This window comes from Periplaneta americana, chromosome 11 (genome assembly GCF_040183065.1).
Source record: "Periplaneta americana isolate PAMFEO1 chromosome 11, P.americana_PAMFEO1_priV1, whole genome shotgun sequence".
NCBI lineage: Eukaryota > Metazoa > Arthropoda > Insecta > Blattodea > Blattidae > Periplaneta > Periplaneta americana.
Window position 1 is genome coordinate 39,544,308 of NC_091127.1, and position 14,166 is coordinate 39,558,473.

General features: G+C 35.3%; 1 protein-coding gene across 6 annotated transcripts in view; it reads left to right on the top strand.

Moving 5' to 3' along the window:
* Positions 1–14,166, top strand: part of LOC138708955 (facilitated trehalose transporter Tret1-like) — a 245,068-nt gene that overhangs the window by 224,547 nt on the left and 6,355 nt on the right. For 5 of the 6 annotated variants that reach the window (XM_069839344.1, XM_069839345.1, XM_069839346.1 and 2 more), the window contains 4 exons: positions 4,280–4,391; positions 8,608–8,698; positions 9,411–9,619; positions 13,777–14,049. In XM_069839344.1, the coding sequence (XP_069695445.1) occupies positions 4,280–4,391; positions 8,608–8,698; positions 9,411–9,619; positions 13,777–14,049 (685 nt within the window). The remainder of the gene's footprint in view (positions 1–4,279; positions 4,392–8,607; positions 8,699–9,410; positions 9,620–13,776; positions 14,050–14,166) is intronic. The other variant, XM_069839349.1, reaches the window with a different exon arrangement.

Here is a 14,166-nt window from a genome sequence, read left to right on the forward strand (position 1 = left end):
TCACTGTTGTAGAGGATAAGAGAGTTGGTATCTCAGATTGATGATGCGGAATATTTTTTGTGAAATGTGGACTCATGTGATATTAAAAATGTCTGATTCAGTTCATGTTAAAGCGGCTTCCTCGTTTCAAGAAATGCAACACCCCAATAGATAGCGACGTTTGTGTGACATTGGATTAGCGATGATTCATAACTCGATGTCCTTGTCACTATCGCCAAGATTCTCGCCACATTTAACAACAGCAAAAACAAAAGCTTTAAGTCGTAGTACTACTTTATATGCAGAACTGTAACGGCAATGTTCATGAAGCATTTACTGTATGATGTAATAAAAGTTCGGCGTTTATGACAACTGTAGTGATTTCGGTAACCATGAGCTGCGTGACATCATGAAGAACTGAACCTATCCGATAGCTCAGTGCAAGAGTGCGAGCTTATCGGCTTTAGAGGATAAGATCAGACGGTGATTTTCATATTTGCAAAATAATTCTCTAATTCATCTCACTATTATCATTGTGCTGGGTTGCAAGAAAACAGGCCTATAAATAATGTATTCCTCTATTAGTTAGTGGACCCTTAAAGCTGTCGGGTTGCAGAAAAGGAATCTAACGGTCCACTAGCTGTTATTGGATTGTTAACGAAGTATCTTTGGATTTCACAAGTGACGCAATAGTACGTGAATGAATATAAAGTGAACATCGGCTGTTAGACTGATGTGAGGCATTGTTTTTATTACTGTCAAAATTTGCAATGAATATTACTAATACGAACCAGAAAGAAATCAGGAACAGAAGTTTTAGTGAGAAAGATAAATATGCATATTTGTTATTAAAAATAATTTTATAAAAAATAAAAAGACATACTACATAGCACATAACTTCGTCGTCAGACGATGAACTAGAGTCTGTAAAAAAAAATAAATATTAACTTCGCTGTTCGAAGAATTAATGAATAAGTAAATAAATAAGTAATCGAATTACCATATATCGATGGCTAAGAAGAGATATCTCTATCTACAAAAATGGTAATTCAGTTTAACTACACTATTATTATTATTATTATTATTATTATTATTATTATTATTATTATTATTATTATTATTATTATTATTATTATTATTATTAAAGCTTACCGTATGATTTTTAGGGATTTTTTTAGGTTCGGAAAATCATTACTCTGGATATTGGCTTCGGGAAAATACCTTCCGGAAGAATGGATTTCTGGAAAATTGGATTCGGGAAAATGTTCTGGAATTGATGTACGATGTTATAATCGTTTCAGAGTATTACAAAATAACCCTAGTGGAAACTTGTGTAACGGACTCACATGTCAATTATTTTATTATAACATTTATCAAGTTATAAGTGTAATTTTCCGAAATTATAAGTATCATCCAAGATTTTCAGGATTTACAACTTGATGTGAGGTGTTTTTTTTTTTAGTTTTTTTGCACTATGTTATAGAGTCCTGCGTTTGGTTACTTTGAATACAAGTTAGGTGTACGTCCATCATACTAGCTTCGCTTGGTACGAGAGCAAGTTGCGAGTCAACAATTCACAGTGCAGTCTCCCGTACTCTCCGGTACTGTGTGTTTACATCTATTCACGAGTTCTACTCTTTCAGGGGCGAGCTAAAGTGTTTCTGTATATATTATATTTTATGTTACAATTACTAGCAAAATAATAAATAAATAAATAAATAAATTTGTTCGTGTACCTGAGTGTAGCCTTATAAGTCGGTGAACAACAGCAATAATACTCATGTACAAAATTCCACTTGAATTTAATAACAACAATAACAAAGCGTTTATGTAAAGTGAGCTTATATGGATGAAAGATAATTTTTACCAGAGATAGACAAAACTACAAAATTTTCAGGAACCAGCCTCTTTATTTTCAGGAGTTAGCACACTTTGCCCACGCATGAAATGAGAAAACTATTCGAGCTAAGATAAAGATACATTTACTAAAATATCTTAAACAATATTAAATGTCCATGCAATGCAAACACACGCTCTATGCTCTTCGCTGAAGCTATATAATGACAGTATCTTGAGTTGCGCAACAAATGCAACAACATTAATAACAAAACCATATTCGAATTTCTTTCTACAGCTGTTTTATTAGCGTTATGTATTAGTCCTAGAAAGAAAAACCGAAATCTTAAAAAATTTGAATTCGGTAAAAAAAAAAAAAACTCAGGCGCCTCATGAAAAGTTTTAGTTGCCAAAACTACTTGGAGACTGGAATTTGTCTACCCCTAATTTTTACAATAAGTAAAACACATCTAGATATTTGAAATCTAATTAAAGATTCGAATTAGGAAATGGAAAGACATAAATGTCTGCACAAACTTGAAATGAAACAAATTATGAGTGAGTCTCTTCTACACATTACAATCAATGATTGTAAACATTTTAAGTATTTAAAATAAAAAAATTCTCCTTCCTTCTGATGAAATACATTTTCTTCCTTCCTAATGACGTGCATAGAGTCCAAAAGACTATTGACAAAGTCAACAGTAACAGGTAAAACACAAGGAAAACAATGACAATTGAAGGGTTCAGAACCATAGTGGGCCAAGCGCCATTTACTAAAACCGTAGAAAACTAGGGTTAAAGTGAAGTTATTACCATAATTCAATGGAAACATATTACTTACTTACTTACTTAATTAATTACTGGCTTTTAAGGAACCCGGAGGTTCATTGCCGTCCTCACATAAGCCCACCATTGGTCCCTATTCTGAGCAAAATTAATCCATTCTCTATCATCATATCCCACCTCCCTCAAATCCATTTTAATATTATCTTCCCATCTACGTCTAGGCCTCCCTAGAGGTCTTTTTCCCTCCGGCCTCCCAACTAACACTCTATATGCATTTCTGGATTCGCCCATACGTGCTACATGCCCTGCCCATCTCAAACGTCTCGATTTAATGTTCCTAATTATGTCAGGTGAAGAATACAATGCGTGCAGTTCTATGTTGTGTAACTTTCTCCATTCTCCTGTAACTTCATCCCTCTTAGCTCCAAATATTTTCCTAAGCAACTTATTCTCAAACACCATTAATCTATGTTCCTCTCTCAAAGTGAGAGTCCAAGTTTTACAACCATACAGAACAACCGGTAATATAACTGTTTTATAAATTCTAACTTTCAGATTTTTCGACAGCAGACTGGATGATAAAAGTTTCTCAACCGAATAAAAACAGGCATTGCCCATATTTATTCTGTGTTTAATTGCCTCCTGAGTATCATTTATATTTGTTACTGTTGCTCCCAGATATTTGAACTTCTCCACCTCTTCAAAAGATAAATTTCCAATTTTTATATTTCCATTTCGTACAATATTCTCGTCACGAGACATAATCATATACTTTATCTTTTCGGGATTTACTTCCAAACCTATCTCTTTACTTACTTCAAGTAAAATTTCCGTGTTTTCCCTAATCGTTTGTGGATTTTCTCCTAACATATTCACGTCATCCGCATGGACAAGCTAGCTGATGTAACCCGTTCAATTCCAAACCCTCTCTGTTATCCTGGACTTTCCTAATGGCATATCCTAGAGCAAAATTGAAAACTAAAGGTGATAGTGCATCTCCTTGCTTTAGCCCACAGTGAATTGGAAACGCATCTGACAGAAACTGACTCAATGGAAACATATAGCAAGTAATATAAAGTGTACGCATTAAAACTAAACATGTCAATCTTCAGTAAACTATGATATTCACTTAACTTTAACCCTTGCTTTCTCCGTTTTTAATAAATGGCGCGTGGCCCACTATGACTCTGAACCCTTCAATTTAAAACACTGTATTGCCTACATCATAAGTAGCATTGGATGCCGCCGAACTATACTATATACCTACACTGTTGCGGGTTGTTTGGTGACTCTAGGTAACCAAACGCGTAACTCTAGTTATAAATGTAGAAACATCCAATGTGTCGGAACTACATATCAGCTCCATACTCAGGAAAGCCTAATGAAAAAGTCAGTTTCCTAACTTTTGGAAAATGAACAAACATATTGTCTGTCCTCCATTTCTTGCCTCACCTGACGATAGAGCCGATAAATATCCGAAAGATTCAGTGACTTGGTGCAAGAAACACACAAATCTCTCACTGCTTTGAAATTTCCATAATGGAAACATTTCTAATATGTATCAAGTTAACAGACTTTTGTAAACTAATCATTGCGATATAAAAAATTTAATCGCTAAGCTACAAGATTTATTTTCCATTTCGTTGTGAAAATATACTGAATATCTTACGAATAGGAATGAAGGTCGGAAGCAGCAAGACTCCACACGAATATGTTCCCAAGAAAGAGAAAACGTTGGATGTGACCGAGATGAGACGACAGCATCCACTTGGTCACTTTGTGCTCAGGTAAGTATACATACATACATACATACATACATACATACATACATACATACATACATACATACATACATACATACATACAACATACATACTAGTGTTGTGGGATTTAATCGTTTAATCGATCAATTTCTGTTGTTCGATTAGTCGATCAAAAATATTTAATCGAATAATCGAGTCGATTAAAGTTTATCGGTTGTAGTTGATATTAATTATTTTGTTAATACAAACTCATTCTAAAAATTCCGGCAATATTCCTCTCTCGGAAATTGCTTACTTAAAAGCACAATAGTACTGTTATTTTCTAACTGCACAGCAGGGAGCGCAAGGAAAATCTTTGCACAAACACTTCAGAAAGAGATGGGGATATGAGGACAGTGACCTAGTCTACCTCCATTGAAAGTTGAAACACAATGCGAAACCCTTATTAACAGGGAACGGATTTATATGGACTAAAAATATATGAAATATGTAAATATATATGTAGTTATTTTTACCAAAATATGGAATTAAATATGGATTTTTACCAAAATATGGAATTAAATATGGACTTAAAATTATAAAAAAATGACTATGTACGTTAAATATTGGTACATTTTAATCAAACTAAACAAAAAATATAATGGACGTACCTTATCTTCCAATGTAGTTTCAACAAAACACAATTTTTATTGTCTGTTACCATAACAATAGGTTACAAACATTTCTTTCAAGTGCTGAAAAGTGAATCTTCTTCTATTGTCTCTGAGGATAGATTTATACTGACTAAAAGAGCGTTCGACGTCACAAGAAGTAACTGGTACATAATTCAATTTCACAATGTCTGCTGGGGATAAGTCCAAGTTAATCTTCACTGTTGATTCACCACTCATCACAGCAACAACCTTTTGTAGTTCTTCATATCCAGGGTTTTTTGAAAGTACAGTGTCCACCTTAGCTCTTACTGCATCTGCAACTTTACCTCTACCACGATTCAGTTGTTCCACAGTACTATTTATAATTTCAAAACTTTCAGATAGTGAAAGGTGCCTATTTTGGAGACTTTTGAGCGTTTTTATGATGCATGAAAATGTATGCTGAATGTGAGCTAAGTCATTCTTCACACTTATGTCACAGGTAACTGTTTTCGCAGTATCAATTGAGACTGCATCTTCAGAGTCCAATGCAAGGAGAACATTGTTAATAGAGTCTATATGTTCGGCATAATATTCAACTGCTTCTAGCCATGTACCCCATCTAGTTAAAATTGGCTTTGGTGGCAATGGAATTTCAGGGTACATTTCTTTCAACACGTTAACTCTACTGGGAGCTTTGAGAAATACTTTTTTCACTGATGAAATCAACAAATCTACTTTAGGGAAATTGTCTCTGACCACTTCTGCCACACGATGAAATGCATGCGCCACACAAGTAAAATGAGTCAATTTAGGATATACAACAGATAATGCTTGTCCAGCTTTGACCATATAAGGGGCAGCATCGCTAATAAAGAATAACACATTATCGTACATAATACCCTTTGGCCACAGGATACCCATAGCTTTGTTGAACAGTTTAACTATAGTTTTGTTATTGCACTTTTCTAGAACATCACAATGTAAAAGAATTCGTTCAGAATATTGTTCACTTAACAAACCGATAACTACATTACCAACAAGTCTACCTTCTTTGTCGGGAGTCTCATCAATGGAAACCCAAATTGAACTATCTTTAATTTCATCTCTTATCTTCTGTATTGTCTCATCGTAGATGGATGGAGCATACGTCTTCCTAAGTGTTGACTCATCCGGGATTGTATGTTGAGTATATTTTTCAAGGAATTCCCTGAAGACCTTATTCTTTAGTTTGTAGAGAGGAATATCAGCAGAGATGAGAGAACGGCACAGGTCGATGTTAAACTCAGATCTTACATTCGATGTTGTTGGTTGTGTTAAAAACAATTGTCTCTGCTTGGAATTTAGTTGTTTGTTGGCCTGATGTTTACTAGTTGTAATGTGTTGTTGCACCAGGAACTTTTGTGTAGATGATACTGCACACTGACACAAATTACAAAATAATATTTTATTGTCAGTTGATAAACCATCTTCTTTAAATTCTGAAATGTAACTTGTTAGTTTTGATTTTAAATTGACTGAATGACGTACTTTTGGCATATTTACCGTCTTTATAGTATGATTTACAAAACTGAACCTATGTGTACTCTGACTGGCATTTAACTGTTGAGCTGCACAACTGAAGTCTGTTAAAAATTTTAAATTAAATTAATACAGTTTTGTAACTTACTTTCCCATTGTTGATAGGACTGCTAATTTTCAAATAACTCTGATGTTAAAGGGATTACTGAACATGTGTTTAAATCTCTATTGTTGAAATGTATTTTTAAAAGTTAATGGAATTTTGTTTTGTTTTATTGTTAAACCTAATATAATATGGACTGTTTTATATGAAATATGGAAAATATATGGAAATTAACGAAAATATGTACTAAACTCTAAAATATGGAAAAATATGGAAAATAAAAGTAGGATTTTTCAACCCTACACATTGTGAAACATAAAGATAATGCAAAATATAAATTATATTAGCTTTATAAGTAAATATGTATTTACATATAAATCCTTTCCCTGCTTATTAAGTTTTATGGTTTTCCAAGAAAACTTCCACCTTGTTTTCAGCTCATCTTCCTAGCATATGAAATACATACTTTTCTGGGATTCGTCCCCTCATCCCTTATAAAATAGCCACGTCTACACTGTGTCCAAGTGAGACCGTAACTATCTTCTTCTCTTTCTAAAATCTAGTAATTCGATTACAGTAGGGGTCAGTCTTCTGTTTCGACCGCTGTACTTTTGCAGTTGCAGTTTCTGTACTGAGTTTGTATATGAAGGTTGTGTGTTTAGTTTGATAAAGGAAAAAAAAAAAAACAGTTTTCTGTGGTTTGTGAAAAGTGTAAACTCCATTATGTCATATGAGAATTTGAAAGGTAAACTCGGTGAAACATTTGGATTTGAATTGAAGGATCGTGGAAAAGTGCTTGATAGAAAAAAAGTTTTTTCGTGTTTAGTGATGCAGGAAACATTGTTACTAAACGTAGAGCGGCACTTAATTCGGAGCATGTGAATGCACTCACATGTTTAAAATCATGGATGAAGCAGTATTAACTAGGCGAGTCTTCATGCTTTTTTGTTATTTATGTTTGTGTCAAAAATTCCCATAGAAATTGACACAATAAATTATAAGCCTCATAATAAATATGTTAATAAGTAATTAAAATAGTTGTTTTGTAATATAACGATACAATATATACAGATATTACAACATTTAATACTTATGCTTATCACCGAACACCAAGTTAAATTTAACACTAATTGTGTATTAAAGTATATTATATCGATTAATCGATTAAATTCAAATAGTTAATCGACTAAATATTTTGATCGATCAACAGCACTAATACGTACGTGCATACATACATACATACACACATACATACATACATACATACATACATACATACATACATACATACATACATACATACATACATACATACATACATACATACATACATACATACATACATACATACATACATATATCCCCACTTGTGCTAATTTCGGGGGCGATTTTTTTGGCGGCCGTTCAAGATGCGCGCCAATTTCGTCTAATTTGTCCTCTGTTAGAACTGCACGTTTTCGTGTGTGTTTTTTGTAGATTCAAATATGTTCAAAATATAATTAATTGCAGTTCTGGAAGTAGGTAATTGTTCAGGGAACGTCTGAATAAATTCCGCACGAACACGACAAGCTGAGTCGTATTTATAATAAACTTTACACACAAAAATGCGTTGCTCTAGAGTCAGCTATCTAACAATCTGCTCCGAGAGAACGGCATATTTATACTGGGGAGCGCTGCTTGCCGCGGCCGAGAAGCAACACGGCGCATCAGCGGTCAGTACATATAATTGAAGCCCTGTATTTACTTTGTGGAATGTTAATGGGAATATGTAGCCTATTTCATTTTCGATGCCACTTTTAATTTTGTTCTGTTAGACTGCAGGACTGAAGATAAAACAAATTTGGAACTCCAAAATGTAGGGTTTATAGTATTTTTAATTAATTATACTACTGTTTTTGTTTTACTCCTTATAGTGCTGCATAAAAATGTAGATACATATTTAATTTTGTAAAATATGACAATATTGTGAGCACATGTCTTGCAGGTGAAGATGGCCGGAGCTTGCTGGCTGCTGTCCGCAGCGTGTGGCACGAGTTTGTGGATTTCTGACTACAACGCCGCTCCATCAGCAGTCTGTGAGTTGTTATAGTTCGTGCTCCTTCCCGCGTATTCATTGCCTATTATAATGGTTTCAGCTTCTGAACCGAAGAAACAGGAATTAGTTTCATGGATTTTACTTGCTTTTATTAGAATTAGGAGCGACATCTTGTTTCATAAATATATTCAAAATATATTCAGTACCTTAAAGTTGTCACCAATAAGCCTATATTTAAAGTACGAGCATTGTGAAAGCTGTCGATTTAATTGAACAGTTACAGCGGAAAAAACTGATAACACGAACTGAATCTGCAAAGCACTTCTTCGGAATTAAAAAAAAAGTGTTGTCTGCGTCTGTTTGCGCTGCTGTTCTTAATGTAAATTACGCCTACACCATGACGCGTTTTAAGACAAGATGAAATCTCTGATAGTTCGGATTAGAATCTAATTAATATAATATCGTAAATGAAACTTATGTTGGATAATTTCATTGTTATTTTATCACCACTTTGTATTCGCTTCTATCTTCAATGTGTTGAATATTAACCTCAAAGTGTCTTGTGTAAGAAAACAGCTGTCCGAATTATCGCGAAGTTCGAATTAGCGAGGTTTCACTTTATTCTTAAGAACGGTTTCTTTAAGTAATTTGTTCAATTAATAATATTTTGAGGTAGTCGAACTATTTTGAGATAAGACTAACATGTTCTGAAACTCTGTATGATGTTGCACACGGACTTGACCGAATTGCAGTACCATCACATTCGATGGCGACGCCCTTCGGCAGCTTGATAGCGGGTGTTGCGATGGACCGCTGGGGGCGCCGACCAGTAGCTATATTTGGTGCGGGTCTGTTCGTCATCGGTTGGTGGGTGTTGGCAGCAGCGCAAAACCATGCCACGGTGATCGCAGGGGCATTAATCAATGGATATTGCAAAGGACATTTGATGACTGTCGTTATGGTAAGATAATCCGTGAACCTACTCTATCTACCAAACACGACGCTCTAAACAAAATGTTACGAAATAACGAAAATCTTCCTATGATATCACATCAGTGTTCCGCAACCTTTTTCTACTCACGGCACACTCTAGACAGGCCTAGACTCAACACGGCACACCAATATGTTAATCCCCTAAAAATATATGATGTGACTCTCCTAATATAATTACGTAATGTAATCAAATTTACTATTATTATTAGTCTTTTATTATTATTATTATTATTATTATTATTATTATTATTATTATTATTATTATTATTATTTTCATTATTATTATAAAACAAAAATAGACTCTTGCATTTATTAACAATTTATGAACTTTAATTCACTGTAAAAAAAATACAGATTTATATTACCAATATTAAAGTAAATAACTCTACTCAAACTTTCAATGTGATACTTGGGCCCGCTTAGCTGCATACAGGTGGCTGATCCGCGGTAGAATCGTTGACAGTGCAAGTCTAATTTCTTCATCGCTGGATTTGAGGCTCTCTCTCTCTCTCTTTAATGTTTTAATTTCTGTTAACGTCGAGAAGCCCAGTTCACACATATATTATGTAGTTGAAAATGACAATAACATATTAACTGTCATCTTAGAGATAGCCGGGTATTCACTCCTTATTGACAATCAAAATGTTTCCAAAGGCACTTCGAGAAGTTCTAATTTCAATGTTCTTGTGTAGGAGGAGTGTACTGTGCTCTGATCCCATTTCCTGACACAAAACAGGAAAAAAAACAGCATTTTAGGGACCGCGATTTGATTAAGTTCACGACTTTTACTGCTTCGTCCATCACAAATTTCAGAGGAGATGACAAAACAATAGCTTCGTGGTGAATGAGACAATGGTCGCCCGTATGTTAGGATATAGGCCTGCTTCACGTACTTTAGCCATGAATTCTTTCACTTGGCCTGTCATAGAAGCGGCTTCATCTCTAAAACACTAACGCAATCCTCCCATGTTAATTCATTACGGACTACATAGTCATTAGTTATACGAAACATTTCTTCACCGGTTGCTCGCTCGGGCAGTTTACACAAAAAAAAAAATTTGCAGTTGCATCCCCATCAATGTAGCCTACCGAATGTAGGAAAGAAGTTGTGCATGATCGCTAATATCGGTGGACTCGTAGGTCTGAAGTGAGAACTTCTGACTGTTCTTTATTTTATCCTTCATAATGTCTTGGATGTCATCGGCCATGTCACTAACTGGGCAGTTGTGTCAGCAGAGAGAGGAATTTAATTTTAATTAATTTTATTAATTTCTTACAATTATAAGTAAAAGTTCGCGTCACATCTTTCACATTGCGGAGGCACATCGGTTGCGGAACACTGGTTTAGCAAAAACGTCAGTTGTCCAAAATCATTATTTTTGTAGGAATCTTGGAAAACCTCCACAGCATCAACAATTATTGGCATTTGGCGTTGGTAATTTGTATGAACACACTTCTTAGTTATTGGATTATCTGTAGTATGTTGTTTACACATAACGCATGACATTTGGATAATGGCAGCAAAAAAAAAAAACCTTTGGACAAATGACATGTTTTACTTGAAAGGTTCTAAATTCACAATGCAGAATGCAAAATGCAACAAAACACACTACTACAGCTGCTACTCTGCTGCGATGGTGCTGCCAATACTGTGGTGATCAATGAAACCTGGACAACTGACATTCTTACAAGAAATATTGTAGACTACTGACGTTTTAACAGAAACACAATATACATCTTGATTACACAACTTTTAACACTGTATCACTTCGGAATATGTATGGTAACACTTTCCTGTGTTAAATTTCAACAAAATTACAAAACATCTCTACATATGCAGAACACATCACAAATGCTAACCACACCCACAGAGACATCAACACAGACATGGAAATACTACACATCCAACCAAAAAGCCAGAAACTAAACACACTAGAACAATATGAAATATACAGACACACAAAAACACAACCCAACGAAATTCTCAACACACAACTCAACTTCAAAACACACACACTCTTTGACTCTACACTATACCACACGAACACACCCTTACAGAAAACAGAACAAGAGGCGCCAAGACCAACAACGACCAGTTCTGAAGATGATCCATAAATAGTTCGAAACATGTAAACGAGGTAGGCCTACGTTGAAATTTACCATAAATATTCCGAAGAAACACAATTTCTTAGAAGCCATTAGACACTGTATTATTGACGTTATTAAAGAAATGAATACATGTGTTCATGCATGTCATAGAGGATCATCAGATGACCGCTCTAACTAAAATTACCAGCTTATTTTAACACTCTTACAAGCAGTGAGGGAAGTGAGACGGTATGCGGCGGTATGATTACCGCCACTACTTTCTATGGCCAGAAGACATACCGTTAGTGACAAATGACATATCGTTATGAAAAAATGTGATCCGTAAAAATTTGTTTATACATTTCTTCACAACAAAGAGCACTATCTGCTTGCTTCGTAAATCTAAACCACAGCCTTCAGGAACTGTATTCAACGTGTATTTAGACACGTCTATTTGATACGTCAACCTCTGGAATGCTTACAAATATAGAAGGCTGTGGTCTGTAGCTTGTGGTGGCCATTGTTGCCAATTTAGTGACTGTGCCATTTTTGTAGTTGCACTTTGAAGCTTTAACATTATTTTAAATGATAAGTCTCAACGGACATTGCAAAATAATCTAGCAAATAACTGAAATAACTTGCAATTATTTTATTAAGAAATTTAATGTGTTGCGTAAGCTTCAAAGATTCGCGTTACTGATTCCACGATACAATTTATTGTAGGATAAATGTTAGTAAAATTGTGATAGTTCTTTTAGAGAATTTATTACAAACTTACTGAGAGAGAAGAAGACCGATTTTTTGCGTCAACCTAGTAAGGGAATGTTCATGGACAAGTTTCTGCACAAAACCGGTCCTTCTCTCGCTCAGTAAAATTTTAATAAATTCTCAAAAAGAACTATCACAATATTACCAACCTTTACCCTATACATCATGTATGTGTATATGATAAGGAAGGAGGTATGCCTTTTTTAAATCGAGGTATGCCAGGAGAAAATCTTGAGGTAGCATACCGCCTCTGGCATTTTCCCACTTCCCTCAAGCAATCTCATGGAAGGGTTTTCAAAAATAACAATATTTTATAAATGTATTAATTTTTTTCTGAATATGTACATTTTTATCTCAATTTTCGCTATATTTTTAAAGAAATCTGCTTTAAAAACCATTATTTTTTAAAACTTTTGTGTCAATTTATGCTACAATACCAACTAAATACACACAGAACATTTGAAATAAATCTAACCACTATAGTCGCGACGCTGTTATTCCCGGCGTGACTCCTCCTCTTTGCTTACGTCTTAAGAAAGTCAAGGCTCGATAAAGTCTAGGTAGGTAGTATCGTTCGCCATTTTTGTTCTTTCGTTGCCGAGCTACCAGACGAGGGATCTATTTGCCACACCGTTAAACATTATCATGTCGTAGCTCCTATGATAATACGAATAAATCAAACGCACTGTAATTCAGCAAATAATTGAGCGGCAAATAACGTCCTCGTGTCCTTTCTGCGAACGCCAACGAAAGAGCCAAAATGGCGCGCGATTATATTAAGTATTTATCCAGCCTTAGGAAATGCTTAACATCTTCATCAGCGAATCACAAGACGCACACGTTTAAATGTAGCCGACCTGCAACGTGATTGGCTGCCGGAAATTAGAGCGACGGGACTATAGATGCTGAGATATGGTACACTTTATAGAGAAAAATAGACACTTACGGAAAATGGTTGCCAAAGTTATCAGAACACCCCAGTTGTATATTCCTCATCGTAGATATTTTTTAAAATATATTTCCTTAATAATAATGTGTATAAATGATATAGGCCTACCGTTGGAAAGAGGATTTTTTCAGAGAATATAAATCAATAAAAGAAAAAATGAAGTTTTAAGTCTTGAACAGATTCATAGACCTACTAATAAATTATTTAGAAAAATTAATGTAATCCTAGTGTTTAAAATGCAGCACAGTAAGAGTTAAAAGCGTTTCTACAGTCATTCTGATGCATTGTTTTTTTAATCTTGTGAAACATAATTATTTCAGGTTTTGACGGTAGAGTTCTCGGATCCGTCGACCAGGGGCACTCTGGTTGCGCTGGTCGGCGTTGCGTTTGCCGTGGGCTGCGGGCTGGCAGGCGGCCTGGGTTTGTACCTGGATAGACGGATCGTATCAGGATTGGCCTCCCTGCTGCCGCTCGTATCTTTGGCAGCGTGGTTTTTCCTTCCCGAAAGCGCCGTATGGCTCGCGAGGAAACATCGAATGATCGAGGCTCGACGCACACTGCGCTGGGTGTGTGGTACAGGAAGAGAGAACCAGGTGAGTTCAAATGGCACATAACCACTGCCATCATTAGAGGGCGGAAAAATGTGCGTTACCACGCGATACAGGTTAGTTTGGTCTGAAGTATGGATGACGTCACAGGTACAAGAGCAA